This window comes from Periophthalmus magnuspinnatus, chromosome 20 (genome assembly GCF_009829125.3).
Source record: "Periophthalmus magnuspinnatus isolate fPerMag1 chromosome 20, fPerMag1.2.pri, whole genome shotgun sequence".
Taxonomy (NCBI): Eukaryota; Metazoa; Chordata; class Actinopteri; order Gobiiformes; family Gobiidae; genus Periophthalmus; species Periophthalmus magnuspinnatus.
Window position 1 is genome coordinate 14,886,280 of NC_047145.1, and position 14,932 is coordinate 14,901,211.

The window sequence follows — 14,932 nt, forward strand, 5'->3', positions numbered from 1 at the left end:
TGGAGGGGTCCTGCATTATAGCCAAGGGGATTGTGGGAAAAGGTGTTGTCCAGGTATGATACAAGAATTTCACTCCTACAACTTTTTGTCCAATTGACAGATTTTAATTTTTCCTTTTACTATGTGGGCAAAAGTGTTTGATTCCAGGCTCTGACAATTTGCTGAATGCCTGCTATTTTAGTTTTCTGAACATTACGATTTCAGTTCATGTACACTAAGTAGCTTTATATTCTTTTTTCCTCTGAGAGTTCACTGCACACTTTGCTGTAATTAGTTGAATCCACCCGTCACTCATTCTCAGTATTACAGAGGCTGACCAATAAGAGGAATGAGTGGAGGAAAATGTCTGTGTTTGATATGGATTAAACAAAGAAGCACTGAATCATGATAAGACAGTATCACCAAAATGAAACATTGTCACAAGGATCAGCTATTGGACTTTGATATTGCCCAGCACTATATCTAGTCTTAAACAACGGGAATGGGTATGTTTGTCCTCTTTAAGATTTAAAGCCCACATGCACACTTGAAGTTATGTCAAAACATTTGCAGAGTTCAAATATCCTGACCTATTGTTCTTGTTTTCCCTCAGAGCAAAGCAAGAGCAACCTGAAGGTAACCTCTCTTGACGACAGCGAGCAGGTGAGCCGCAGGCAGCCATCCCCCAACGGGACACACACCTCCACGAGAGACCGCGATGCCAAGAGCAGCCGGACTGTCCCACGTAGGCACACACTAGGAGGGGCGCGGGGGTCCAAGGAAATCCTGGCCATGCAGCCGTCCGACATGGACAAGAAGAGGGAGGCCTTCCTGGAGCATCTCAAGCACAAGTACCCCCACCACGCATCTGCCATCATGGGGCACCAGGAGAGGCTACGCGAGCATGTTAGTTTAATACTTTTATTTTTGTTGACTGTTTTTACTTGAGTACATACATACTTCATTCATATAAATATTTATTATTATTTATAAAATATTGATTATTATTTATGCTCCTAATGAGAAGGATCTGCTGCATGTCATCAGAGAGCCATTTTAGGTACATTGAAAACTGGCTTTAGTTTTTTTTATACTGCTTAACCTTTCACAGCAAAAATGGATTCTTGTGATATTTGTGAGTTCATAAACTCACAAGAACCCATCTTAACCCACTCTAATGTTCAGAGGGCAGGTGGACCAATGACGCCAAGGCAGTGCCCAAACAAACTGACAGATATACTTCAAGCTGTTTTAGCAAAAATACGGACTATTTTGTTTGTGGAAAAAAATGCAGAAGGTAAACGCTTTGTGCATTTATGGACAGGGAAGATGTCTGTGCTTTTCTCTGAACTGGATGTAACAAAAGTTAGATTTTTTGGCTTGTTCCACCAAACACTCAGATTCAAATATTCGTCATGACGTTCTGCATTTTCCAGATTGCTTTCATCAATCTGGCATGAGCCAGGTTAGAATATCTGACTTAGAACAACAACACAAAAGATTATCTAAACCTCTTAGTCATGTTAAATGTTTTGTTATATTGAAAAAATCTGCAAATATCAATAAAATCAATATTTGATTTAAACAAATTTACTCCATAAATACACACATATATCTGGCAAAGATACAAATGTTAATGAAACAAATATAGAAAAGCTCCTACATATGATAGACTATAACTATTTAACTATACATTTTAATTTGCTCTATTTTTGAATACTGTTATACTTATGTATGTTTGGCTCATCTTTGTATATTCATTAACAAAAAAGAGGTTGCAGATTAAAAACAACTGATTTTTTTTAAAGTTGAATACAGTGGCAGACATTTAAAAGTGTATAATCTCGTGGACTATCATGGGAGAGTAGTGATTTGGTAAAGTACCTTAAGCTTGGCACTGAAAAGAGGTAGTGTGCGCAGATTCAATCATTTGAGCAATCAGCTGATGTGTGCTGTCGACCGCTGGAGGACCATGCAGCAATTCAAGTGCACTTTGTAAGATTAAGTACATACTGCTCTGAATATCCCTACTGTGCTTCTAGATGGGCAGAAAACTCTAGAAATTAGATTCACCTACTCATCCTGCTCTTATCTCTGCCTTACAAAATTAAACCAGTATGCATTAGATTAACAAATTGCCATAACTTGTTTTGGGGTGAAAGCAAAAAGTGGGATGTGGACCTCACAGGGTAACACATGGAAGACACATACTCTTCAAAATCAACATTCATTTTCATATCCACTGCAATCTGATGAACAGTTTTAATAGCTAAAAACTTCAAAGTTCCAAAAACTCAAATTTGTAGAGAAAAAAAATCATCCTTTTTTTCATGAATGGAATGTGACATGTGATCTGGGTCTCAGCCAATCACGGTTCACTCTGAACTCAAAAGTATACAAGTAGTGATTGACAGCCAAATTGAAAGAGATAATGAAATGCACGTCAGACTTGTCTTCACTCAGTGCTCATGCTACACTTTGCAAGACATGGACGTTGTTTAAATTGATTTCTTGGACTTAACTTCACCACAGCTTAAGTGCCAGATGCCCTCTCGTAATAGTCCTTTGTATGGAGCATGTTTGGGGCAGAAAGAAGGCAGCTGCACTAGTGGGGTACGTATTCTTAAGTCTTATTATATCATCATAACCCTCTATTATTTTTATAGATTTGAATTACAATACAATTACTGTTATGTCTGTTTGTTTATTCATTGGCAGAACGATGTCTCAGCATTAAGTATTAGTGTTTCTCTCTTTTGGATCTTCCTTATTTTGTTGTTCAGGTTAAGGCAACCACAAAACTATTTCCTTCTTTTTTGCTGCAGGTTAAAAACATGGTCCTGCCTATAAATCTACTTGTCACATTCCCTCCCTCAGTTTGCCTTAAGAGAGAGAGAGGAGTTGCTTCTATGCGTAGTTGCTCTAAAACATTGCTTTTAACTACTGTCAAATATTCCAATGCATTTTCCTGGTTTGTTTTATAGTGTTGATTACTGTGAGTGAATGGATAGTGGACTCAGAGGGGGCATTGCAGCTCACCTTGTCATTCTTTGCAAGCAATAGGTCAGGGAATGCATTGAGGTAGGGACAAGCAGGGCCTTTGTACCCAAAACAATTGAAGGTAATGGTGAGACTGGCATCTTGCCTTGGGGGATTTCTGTGCAGCTAAACAGATATTGTGCAAAACAGTTTGTGTTTTCTCAGATTTTATGTGTGCAGCTTCCAACATGCAAATTTACCCTTTAGCTACACTGGTGAGAAATCATTGCATAGGCAGAATTTTTCATATAGAATCAACGTCCTTCTTAAGATTATTTTTCATTCGTTGCAATTGTTGTTTTGTGTTGTCAACCTACTCTACACTTAAAGAAAATAAACAAAGCCAGTTGTGAAATCGAGGTAGTCAGACAGGTAAGTTGGGCCGTGGAGAGACGGGGGTGGAGCCAGAGTTGCCATAGTGACTCGTGATGTCAGCGCCCGAGGGAAAGGGGTGGAGGGAGGAGGGGGGTAAGTTAACGTGTAGGTGCCTGCGTCTGGGGAGGACTGTGGGAGAGTTGTGCGTGTGTGTACGTTGATGCGTGTGAGAGAGAAGGGAGAAGGAGAGGCAGAGAGAGAGAGAGAGAGAGAGAGAGAGAGAGAGAGAGAGGGAGTGAGAGAGACGTGCAATGCAGCTGCTCCGAGAGGCAAGCGATGGATCAAAAAACCTTCGTCTGAAAACATGAGGCACCGTGCGTAAAGCCTGCACGGGAATACAAATAAACTTTTCCAAGCAAGCAGGAATAACTTCTTACCCGTGCGCTTTTGCAGTAAAAAGAGGTAAGCTACTTTTACACGCTCGTTATTTTCCAGAGAAAGCTGGATTATTTGCTCGTGTTTCGCGCTTGTGCCACTTTTACGCGCTCCAATAAAGTTCACCACGGAGTTTCTGCAGGAGTAGCCAACACTTGTCGCGATGTCAGGTGCCTCTAACTTCCCAGAACTAAAATGCATAACGTGGCATCCGGGCATATTGTAAAGAAAGTGTGGATAAGATCTGGTGCGCTTTTGTTGTTTACGTAGCTCGGCGCCCATGAGGTGTTGTCACGTAAATCATTCTACAGGTACTATCTGCTGCGGGTTTCCTTGGTTAATGAGGCGCTAATCACGTAAAGCAACACATAGCATGGTGTTTTGTTATAATAGACTCTGATCAACAGCTTTGATTTAGCTAAAGGTGCACTGCAACTTTTCTGGTGGCGGATCCGCTATGGTGGATGTTTTTGCTTTGTCTGGAATGGTCCACAGTATGGCTTTAAACGTATCCATCATGGAATTATTCAAATATATGTGTTTTTGTTGCTAAAAAAATACACTGACACACATCCATGTTACTGTGTGCTGGCTCACCTCTCCACAGATCTGACCTGAAATTGCATATGCTTCAAGTCGTTTTAACTGTTAAATCAATTTTTGTTGCATACAATAACATGCATTTTATTTGTTCTAAACGCATATTCTTGAGCATATTCTTTCAGATTCAGTTGCTGACATGTTTGACTTGACTGTGGGTTATCTGGTTCTTATACTGTTAGACTAAATAAGTTGTTACTCATTCTGGGCAATCTTAAATGGCATTAAATAAGTTTGATTCTTGCTGGCTGAATTTGCACTACTCCAATATGGAATATCAAGACTTATGAAACCAGTCATGTTTGATATATGCAGCAGGTACAGCAGCATAACGCATAACCAAAACAACTTTATTGGAGCGTTTCTCATTCGGTCTGCCATAGAGGTGTAATTATTCTGCCTGGGAGAGAAACAGCAGGAGAGCAGCTCACTATTGCGTGCTTTAATGTAGCAGTGAGATTGGACAAAAAAAAATGTGTGTGTGTGTATGTGTGGTGTACTGGAAAGGCAACATAAGCGCTAACAGAGCATGAAGCAGAGGTGAGAAGAAAATGTCCCTGGAGGTTTGGGTTACAAAGAGGAGATTTATCAAGGTCAGGCGGAGGTTGGGAAGATGATCCCACTTTGGTGAAGTGGATGACCTGCTCCGCCCAGCATGACAGAGCAAAGGTGCATGACAGAGACTACTAAGGGACACACTGGGGAACATAGGACAAATGTGCAATTGTAAAGCAGTCATAAAGGAGTTAATGTTGTGAAATGTATAGATAAGCCTACAAGAGAGTAAGTTTACTTGTTCTTACTAAGTTCGTACTAATTTCAAGATGCAACCCCTTTAATTCTGGCACAGTGTTAAACAATGAATTGTAAAGCTGTTTTTCAATACATTTTGTGGATGGTAATGGTAGACATTTAACATATTCTTTTGTGTATGTTCATTTTAACATAACATTTTACATTTTAACTATGCAAAATGACCATGGGATAGCAATGTCTAAAGATCTGAAAGGAACTTGGGATTCTTGGATTTAAAAAAGTTCATGTGTTGAAACAATTTTATTTGATAACTTCTATGATACACAAAACTTACACATGATTTTGTATTTTCTGACAACCCTCAAAATTAAGTACATTCCCATATTTACTTTCTTTTATTCTTTCTTTAATTGTCTATTTTACCTCCAATTTTCATACTGTAAACAGTGCCAAACAACACCTTTGTGTTTGAGGTATTTTGACCCTGTAAGACTACTGTAGTACTGAGTTGGAATCTTGTTTACACTACAGTACTCCTTGACCAGTCTCTCCATTACCCTTTTTGGAGCCACAACAAAGCAGTGAGCAGTTTAATTTCCTCCTGTCCTCTTCAGACCCTGCAAAGTCCTGGATCCCACCCAAGGGAGCTAACGGAGATAACATCCGAGTGTCCCATCCGCCACCCATCCTCTGCCCAGGGCCTTGACAGGCTCGCACCGGGATGCTTGAGCAATCACGCGACACGTCCCCTCTCTCTCTCTCTCTCTCTCTCTCTCTCTCTCTCTCTCTCTCTCTCACTGGACCGGTGTGGGGTGATGTGTGATACGGGGGTGGGCCTTCGGGGGGGAGTACGGTGGCCTTGTTGAGACAGCTGTCGGCAGTGGTGGACAGACAGAGTAGACAAGTCTGGAGAGCCCCAAGCTGTGATAATCCTCCTAGTGATGAGCGGGCAGATTGTAAACAGTGTTGTAGAGCGGGGGTCAGTGAGTCTTTTGGTCTACGAGGATGTGTTTTAAGTTTGTGCATTGATTTACAAAGTTTGAAAGTAGGAAAAGTAGGAGAATACTTGCATAGACTTTGGTCAAACTGAACTAAATCTCGACTAACTTGAGTTGGCTGAATACATTGTTGGGAGAATAACAATGCTTTAAATGTAAATGCACTAAATTTCTGAGCTTAGAAAACATACACAACATTTATAAAATACTTGTTATTATGACAAATTAGATCACTGTATGTAACGTTTGTACATACCATTTAATAGTGTGATTATAAATATGTCTAACAGAATGTTTTTTTGTCAGTCCAGTTGTTGACAATGTAAAAATGTCGTACTACTGAAAGCTTTATAGTTTTTGCCTTCTACTGAGAAATATGGAGGGATAATTAGACTCTTCTTGTGAATGATGTCTCACATTTCCACATTATCAAGACACAGAAATGTGATTCATTGATAATAGCTGCTGTAGACAATAAGTTATGCCAGTCTGTTGTGATAAGCACTGTGTCATTATTTTGTCATTAACTATTCTAGCTAGACATATTTAATTTTATATTTACCAGATTTTTTTACTTCCTTTCAGACTTTATTCCAAATGTCACCGGTTTCAAAGGTTGTGTTTTCAACCAATAGATCTTTCACAGGCAGACACTTTGTTTTGATACAGATTCTCCTGCTTTCTTTGCTTTGCTCAGTATGACAGTAAGTGGTCAGCAGAACAAAGTTTGCCAACAAGCACAAGGCAAGGAGACACTTTTGAACCGATGTTATCTCAGACTCTTTGAAGCCACTCGATGGAGCAGTGATGGCCTTTAGCGGCAAATGTCACCAACTTTTTTTTTGGCAAGTTTTGGAACTCATTTTTTGGGTAAATTCTTGCATTACAACAGTGCTAGAAGAAAGGAAAGCAATACATGAAGACTGGTTTCAGTTGGCATCACAACCTTCTATAGGCATCTACTATTTAAGGTTTTTATTCTGCACTCTTCTCCTTTAATGGTAATTTTATGATGACAAAAGAAACATGGACTGATGGACTTTTATTAGACATAGTAAAGGGACAGGAAGGTATTTGAGAAGTGAGAGGAAAGTTTTTTTGTAAAGTAATGGGAAAGTTCTTAAACTGAGCAAGACAGTGTTTAAAGAGTGCGAGAGAGAGTTTTTAAAGGGTGCAAACGAGTGGGTGAGAGAGTTGCAGATTGGGTGATTATTTATGTTTTGATTTGTGTGATTTTAATGTCTTTCTTACCTTGTGTATGAATTGTGCTATACAAATAAACTTGCCTTGCCTTAATGCAGATGGGGGCAGTTAAAGTTATTATTGTTAAAATGCAGATTTTGGTTGAAATATGGCCAGTTATAAAGTCAAGTCACTAATACAAATGATCAGGGTGTGGTTACATTTGCAAATTTATCGTACCATGTAATCTATAGGAAAAACTACCCACCCATCTGAGAGAATGACATAATCACGTTCTAGTATCTGAAAACTATGGAGAAAAAAGGCACAATGTTTAGAATTTAGAGTAGAAATGCGGCAGCTGCTTGTAGCTTTAATGGTAGTACTTGGTTGTAGTAGTTGCAGCATGACATTAAAAAGTACTGGTATGCTATGTTTATGTTTTTCACATCAAGTTAAATGTAGCAGTAGTGAATGCGTTTTGTTAATGCAGTATTTGTTCTTGGTGCCTTCCATGTTAAAGTTGTGGTCCACACACTCAAGGTCAGTGTGATAATACTGGCTCCATGTGCACCAACTCCTCCATGAACTCTGACTGTGATCACTGAGAGGAGGAGAGGGGAGGAGAGGGGTGGAGAGGGGTGGAGAGGGCGGAGGAGAGTGACTCCTGTTTTGAATCAGATCACCGGTGGTCTGATGAGATAATGACCTCAAGTAGCAACAGCTGAAAAAGTACTGTCAACATTTGATAGTGCATGTTCATAAAAGATCGATTTGAGTATTTCCAAAATAAAACAAGAATAAATCATTTAAAAAGTCAATAACTAAACACATTACCAGCCAAATAAATATGCAAATTTCTGCATATTTAGGTGGGCTTGGTTTTAATACTTTTTATTGTAGCAGGCTGTAGCAAAATTGTTGAAGTTAATTGTGGAGCAATGCGATTTTAGGAACCTGAATATTATCATCTGTTTCTCCCAATACGTTTTATTAGTATTTATTTATGCTGTTGTATTGCTGTCAAAATGAAAAAAATAAATTACTTTGACAAAAAGTATATTTTATTAAGCTTTTTTTTTTGCATTGGTTTCAATTTTTTCTAAATTCACTTGTTAAATCTCACCGATGTTGCCCTGTTGACTTTAGCTCCACACATGTTACCCATCACTGTTGTCCTCTGACCTACAGAAGCTGGTGCCATTTACCGGCATGTGCCACATCTGCACCCACCTCCATGCTAACACAAACATTAGGCTAACGACGACCACGTGCTAACCTTTACGCGACAAAGGGGTGGGGGTTAGGAGAAGGAGTGGACAGTGTGGAGTGGCGCCAAGGCCGTAGCTAATCCTCAGGCTGATAATGAGCAAAGCCAGACAGAATTTAACACAGTGTCTCCAATCACAGTAGCGGTGTTACGAATCAGGCAGGCTAATCAGGTCTGAGCTCTTCATCCCACTGTTCTGGAGCATCTCACAGTGGTTTAGCCATAGAGCTTAAGAAGTAGCCAGTCTTATCGGCTAGTGACCGTATTGTTCCTCAAATACCGTGAACGCAGTCTGCTGTGCTGTTGTTATGAGAATACTTGAGATTCTTGGTAGAGCTGCAGAGAGTACAGAAGAAATGGCTAAATTCGAAGTATGCACCTGCGTAATCTGCTGGGTGTGATAAAATGATTCGTAAAAACAGGTCTTGAACTCATACTGGGATATAGGCTCCTGTTAAGTTTCTCATAAGAGTCGATCAATGTGGTATGGCTTCAATATCTTAGCCTTAAAAATAAAAATTCATTATTCTTAAGGTAAAATTTTGTTTTATTTTAATAGTTTTCAATTTTGTATTCTGTCCATCATTGTTTATCAGGAGAACTAAATCATGATATCGGCTTGTCAGAATACCTATAATGTAGTCTTTAGTTAGTTTGACAATCAGAAGTTTTTTCCCCTGGGAGTTGCTGTCCAATCTGTCCACAGAAAAAGAAAATTATTTGCGTTTCATTTTAGTATATCAAAGACGCTGAAAATGTCTGACTTTGTAGACTGCCACTGCAAAATGACAAGCTAATTGGCCGTTTTGCTTGGTTATTTATGTGTGGTTGGCATGTGAACGGCCCACTTTAACTTAATTGTGCTGTTGAAAATGTGCATTGGCTGCCATCCAACAGGCACGCATTAGATTGTTTAGATATGCCACGGCCCAGACAACCGACCGCTTGGAGGGCCCCTGGATTTCGATGACTGACTGATTAGTGGGTAGCTGAGGTTACAAAGCACTGTGGAAAGAGGTGTGTTTGATTTGTGTTACTGTTCATGCTCGGATCATTTTACTGCATTAAATGTTATAATTATGGTGGCTAGTCAGAACTGGGATTGGTTTGGTTTGAACCCAAAACAGACAGTGGTATACTTGGATCAAAGTCATGGATTGAAATATGGGTCAAATGCAAAGTAGGCTACTGATTTAATGTGTCTGCTGCGTGATGTCTGCATTTAATTACAAAGCGTTTTATTGTCCAAATATCAGGAAGTGCACATTAACATGCTAGTAGCTGCTTTACAGTCACGACAAAACTCCACTCTGGTCTCTGACAGTTGTGAAAAGCACTTATAAAATGTATGGAATAAATAGGATGGAATAAATAGGATGCTCAAGATGTATAAAGTAATGGAATAGTAACTTAGGACATACTTGGGTTTTCATGTTTTTAAGACAGGAAAAATTGAGTGCAGCATCTTTAACTTTTTTCAAAATTCTGCTTGAAAATTTTTTGTCCATTGCCAAAACCACTGGGACGCAGAAATGCACAATGCCATAATCATTCCAGATTGTTTAGCATTACACTGTAGAGTGGATCGAGGGTGTTCTCTTATGTTTTTGTGCATCTTTGTTGTGCAAGCTGCCACATGCAGGCAGACATCTGGTTTGCACCTCGGGGCAAAAGGGATGAATCTAACATCAAAAGAGCAGGCTGAGATTGGCCCGGGAAGGTTTCACTGCTGACAGGACCAGCTCCAGGCATCTGGACTTATACTACTTATATTCTCAACTCTCCAGATCCAGTTCTATGGCTGGGCACTGGAAAACACACAGAAAGAAAGTTCATATAGTTACTTAATTAGCCACCAGAGCAAGTTACAGGTCAGATCTGCGGACAGAAAGCTAAATGCAAGATGGTTGAGGTAAAAGCCAAACTGTGGAACATTCCAGGCAAAGCAATAACATCACCACGAAAACAAGTTGAAGTCAGACCCCCACCTTAAAAGTTACATAGTGCCACTTTAAATTCTTGAATATTTTTGCAAATTTTTCCTGTTATTTCTTCAAGTATAACAAAACATAGTTAGGCCTACATTAGTTAAAATCAGTTTCGTTTTTTAAGAACTATGCGTAAGCCGATTTGTACAGCATGAGTCTTATGTGGGCTGGGTGGGGGGAATAAACTTTAAGGCTTGATCTTGGCTCAAATCCAGGCACATTTTAACTGTTTGAACACATTTCCAAAGAACATGTTTCTTCCACTTAACAAGATGACACGAGAGATGAGACACCTGGAATATGGGTGTACATTAGCAAGACATGTACTAGACTAGAGGCTAATGTGCTTCTATAAATTTGACATTTTGACAGAAGTGGACCAAGTTTGTCACACCTCGCCATTTTAACATATTCTGCTGCTGTATTGCATTTCAACTGCTGCAAACATCGCTACCTGGCAACCGTCTAAACAAGAAAAACAAAGATTTAGCCATCTTCTTGCTATCTTCAATGGGTGCAGTTGGTTGTTTGTTGACAGTGGAGAGCGGCTAACTTATCACATATGTGTCGGCTTAGTCATTTCAAATTGGTGTGTGAACATGGAGGACATGTGGGAGAAATACTTCCTGTTTTGGTTTTCTGGAAGGTCGCACAAGGGTCACACATGATTCAAGTGGTTAGAAAGAGATTACAACATACCACTAAGTCTGGGGAAGAGACAAAACAATAGACAAGAGCTACATAACTTAAGTTGTAATTTTCTTGACAATAAATTTGGTTGACATGACAACTAAATTCAGCGTAATGACATGATACACAAAGACATGTGTACTGTATTTATTAGATGTAGGTCCTGTAATATGTGAAACTACATTAAGAAGCTTTTGGAGCAATAGTGATGCCGATGGTGGAGTCATCATAAAAAGTTTTAGTTTCAGTGTTCTTGTGCCATTGAGTAAGACACCGCACACACTTTGAATTATATGAATATGGCATGTGGGTGACGGGTGGTGCTCAGGGAGGCCATTGTTGCAGACTGTCAAGGCAAAACTGTCTAACATTAGGAGAAGTAACATGATGCATACAAATAATAATTACTTGGTCGTATTGTTTTGCCTGATCATTGTAACCTTATCCTTGATTACTGTCTCCGTGCTCAGTGCAAGTCTCCTCCGGGAGGCTGGGTATAATAAATCTCAAAGACACATTGGAGGAGTGCATGCGTCTCCTGGTGCCTTTTTAATTAGCCATGAAAAGCAATGCCATTATCAGACTGGTGTCAAGAGGCTAAGGAAACATGCCACAATGTGAAATTTATAGCCACGGCCATACCATCCAAGGTAGTCAATAGTAAATTTGTGTCTGTTATAGTTTGAATATTTCACGAAGCCGCAACTCATTTACTCGGCACTGCAGGGTCTTATTGTCTATGTGCATAACTTCATAGTCCCAAATTAGATCTGAGCTGTCCAATATTTCAGACTGGAGTTAACATATTTGAAGACAGACAGGATTTAAATGAAGATGTGTGGAATGAATGGGCTCTAAAGACACTAAGGGATGAACAATATGGGGTATTCATAACACTGACAGAGACACATAGATAGACTTCTATTGAAACCACTTCTTTGATTCTTTACCATGACAGTCACTATGTAAATTTACATTTCACTACTATCCCGATTCATCAGTGAACATTGAATCTAGGGTTGAGCAGGATATTATACAGTCAAGACAATTATGTGATTTGAATGTAAAGTAGTGATTAAATATCTGGGTTCTTTGCAATAGAACTATTTTTGTTCAACTTTGCAAGACCTTATATTGCTAGGTAGCTACATAGGGGTGGATGGACAAAAATCTGTATCTCCATTTTGTATTTTATTTTATTTATTTATTTAAAATCTTGGTTGAGTTCATGTATTGCACAAAACATGAATTGACCATAAAAGTTGCTAATGCTATTTTGAAGGCATAATAAATATTAAAATAACACCACAAACTGAAGTATTGTACATATAATAAAAATAATTAGGTAGTCTTTATTTCAGTTAATTTGAGTTTTAATATGTTATTTATTTTATATTTTTCTGTGCCCAGAGCCAATTATAGACCATATACTTGATATTCTAATTGTACATATCTCTAGAACAATTGCAATATTAATATTAGCAAATAGTCCACTATTCCGTTCCCAGGCCCAGATAGTGGTTGCAGGCAACTGTATAATGCATCCTGTTGTTGTTGATAAAGTGAAATTAAAAGAGCAAGTTTGGACACATTGGAGCTCTCCAACTCTGTCAGCACATAGTTTGCATGTATTTGTTTGGTGAGAAAGACAGAGAGGGAGAGAGAGGGAGAGAGAGGGAAGAGAAGGGAGAGAGGGAGGGAGGAGAGAAAGAGGCGAGAGAGAGGAGAGCGAGAAGGGGCTGGGCTAGGAGGATTTACCATGCAAGCAAAGGTGTGTTGACAATGGCATGAGAGACTGGTAAATGAGCTGCAGTTGGGGTGTAGGCCTGGACCTGCAGTGTTACGTAACCTGACTCCATACTTAAAACGATAACAATGGATATAGTCAATAAAACATTCAAAAACAAAGATTAGCCGCTATTTAATGAGTCTGTCTTTCATTACTTGCGCCAAAACATTACATTATTGTTATATGACCTGTGTCAAGGAGATTTTGTTTTTGCGTCAGTTGGTTTATGGCTACTGATAACACAATTTAAAAAGTAATGATTGTCTAGGATTTCTTTTTTTTAAGTAAGTAAGGGATAGTGTAAGTAAGGGGAGAGTGAACCATTTTGGTTTATAAATGTTTTTTCAGCAGTTTTGTAATATGTGCAGTATATTTAAAGTTACATTGGAGAAAATTTCTGGTGTAGGTTTCACCACCTGCTTGTCTTCATGGTAGATACGCCTAATGCCATACTTAAAACATTTCAGATATAGCAACAACATCTTCATGGAGACAAGCAAGTGGAAGACTCTCTACCAGAAGAGTCACCTAGTACATCTTTAATTAGCATACATTTAGCTTGATTAGGAAGTCTATTAAACTTCTTGTGTGAAACTAGCCAAGCTGACTGCTGCGATTTTGATATCTCTTAAGGGTCCCACAGGTGCCGTCTGCAGCCAGTGCCTTGGGCAGGACAGATACTAAATCAAATTGGACACAGGGATTAGCCTGTAAGATAAGATAACATACACCTTTTTAGCAAGAGATTGAATTCTTTGAGATTTTATAACACTTTTTGGATTGCATTTTTGCATTTAAAGGCATTTGAACAGAGAGATTTCTCCAGATGCCTGTCTCCATCTAACTTTCCCCTGTGTCAGCCTAATCGTGTGTTTGAGTGTGTTTTGGATAGCTGGAGTGTGTGTGCTGGCTGTTGTGGTGGTGGCGGTGGGGGCATCCGCTGGGAGGTGGGGAGCCTGTAGGGGAAGCGTGCCGGACACAGCTTTAACCGAGCAAGTGTGAGAAGCACTGAAATAACAGAGGGGGAAAGACATTGTTTCCTTTTGACCAGGGAGTTTCCAGTGTCCAAAACTCAAGGCTAAGGCTACAGCCGCTGCTCCAGAATGGTAACTATTCGACTTTTTACATTTAGATAGCTTTGAAGTAGGGCTGCACAAGTTTGGAATTGTGTTTAGACTTACAATATATGTTTGAAAGTAGGATTCAGTTCATCGTGCACATTGTGAACTCCAACAGCATTATCATTTGAGAGAGGACTGAAATATGAACTGGCAAACTAATACAAGAATCTCATGCATTTCAGAACATGTTTGTAGAGGTCTAAAGTACATGTGAAATAAGATTATTTTAGTAAAAGACAGGATATTTTGTTCTGGACATTCTATTATCAAAATAACTACAGCTAATGCAACTTGCGTCAACTCAAATTACGATTTTGATTTGATTCTGATATATGTATTGTGCCTTATGCTAAAGTCGAGGTGATGTAATGTCGGAATTACAGGTTTGACTATGAGCTAAATTAGTACTAGGTGTTTGTGAAACTTTTAAATGAACAAAACGTGATAGAAACGAACAAAACGTGTGTGCAATGTTGAACCTTAACCAAGACTACATGATTACAAAAATATGATGAACGTGATCAGAAGAATTCTTAAAAATGTCCAAGATTTTTTTTGTTTCCTGGTTGAGATTGACTTTTAAGTAAATGGTGTTATGTCTGATTGTGCATATGCATCAGTAGAGCGTATCGTCAGAGAGTCTGCGTAGTTGAAATGTCAATGTAGCAGATCAGATAGCCATCTTGCCTCCTCGCTGTGCTGGGTCAACAGTCTGGCTATTGTTTTCTGTGGTGATTTTGCGCACTTCATTTGCAGCTTAAGCAACATGT

General features: G+C 39.1%; 1 protein-coding gene across 18 annotated transcripts in view; it reads left to right on the plus strand.

Moving 5' to 3' along the window:
- si:ch211-285f17.1 (sickle tail protein) overlaps positions 1 to 14,932 on the plus strand; it is a 114,537-nt gene that overhangs the window by 67,973 nt on the left and 31,632 nt on the right. For 13 of the 18 annotated variants that reach the window (XM_055229920.1, XM_055229917.1, XM_055229919.1 and 10 more), the window contains exon 2: positions 593 to 885. In XM_055229920.1, coding sequence (XP_055085895.1) covers positions 593 to 885 — 293 coding nt within the window. Of the gene's footprint in view, positions 1 to 592; positions 886 to 2,404; positions 2,593 to 3,604; positions 3,796 to 14,056; positions 14,148 to 14,932 lie in introns of those variants that run through there. The other 5 variants (XM_055229922.1, XM_055229926.1, XM_055229923.1 and 2 more) reach the window with 4 other exon arrangements.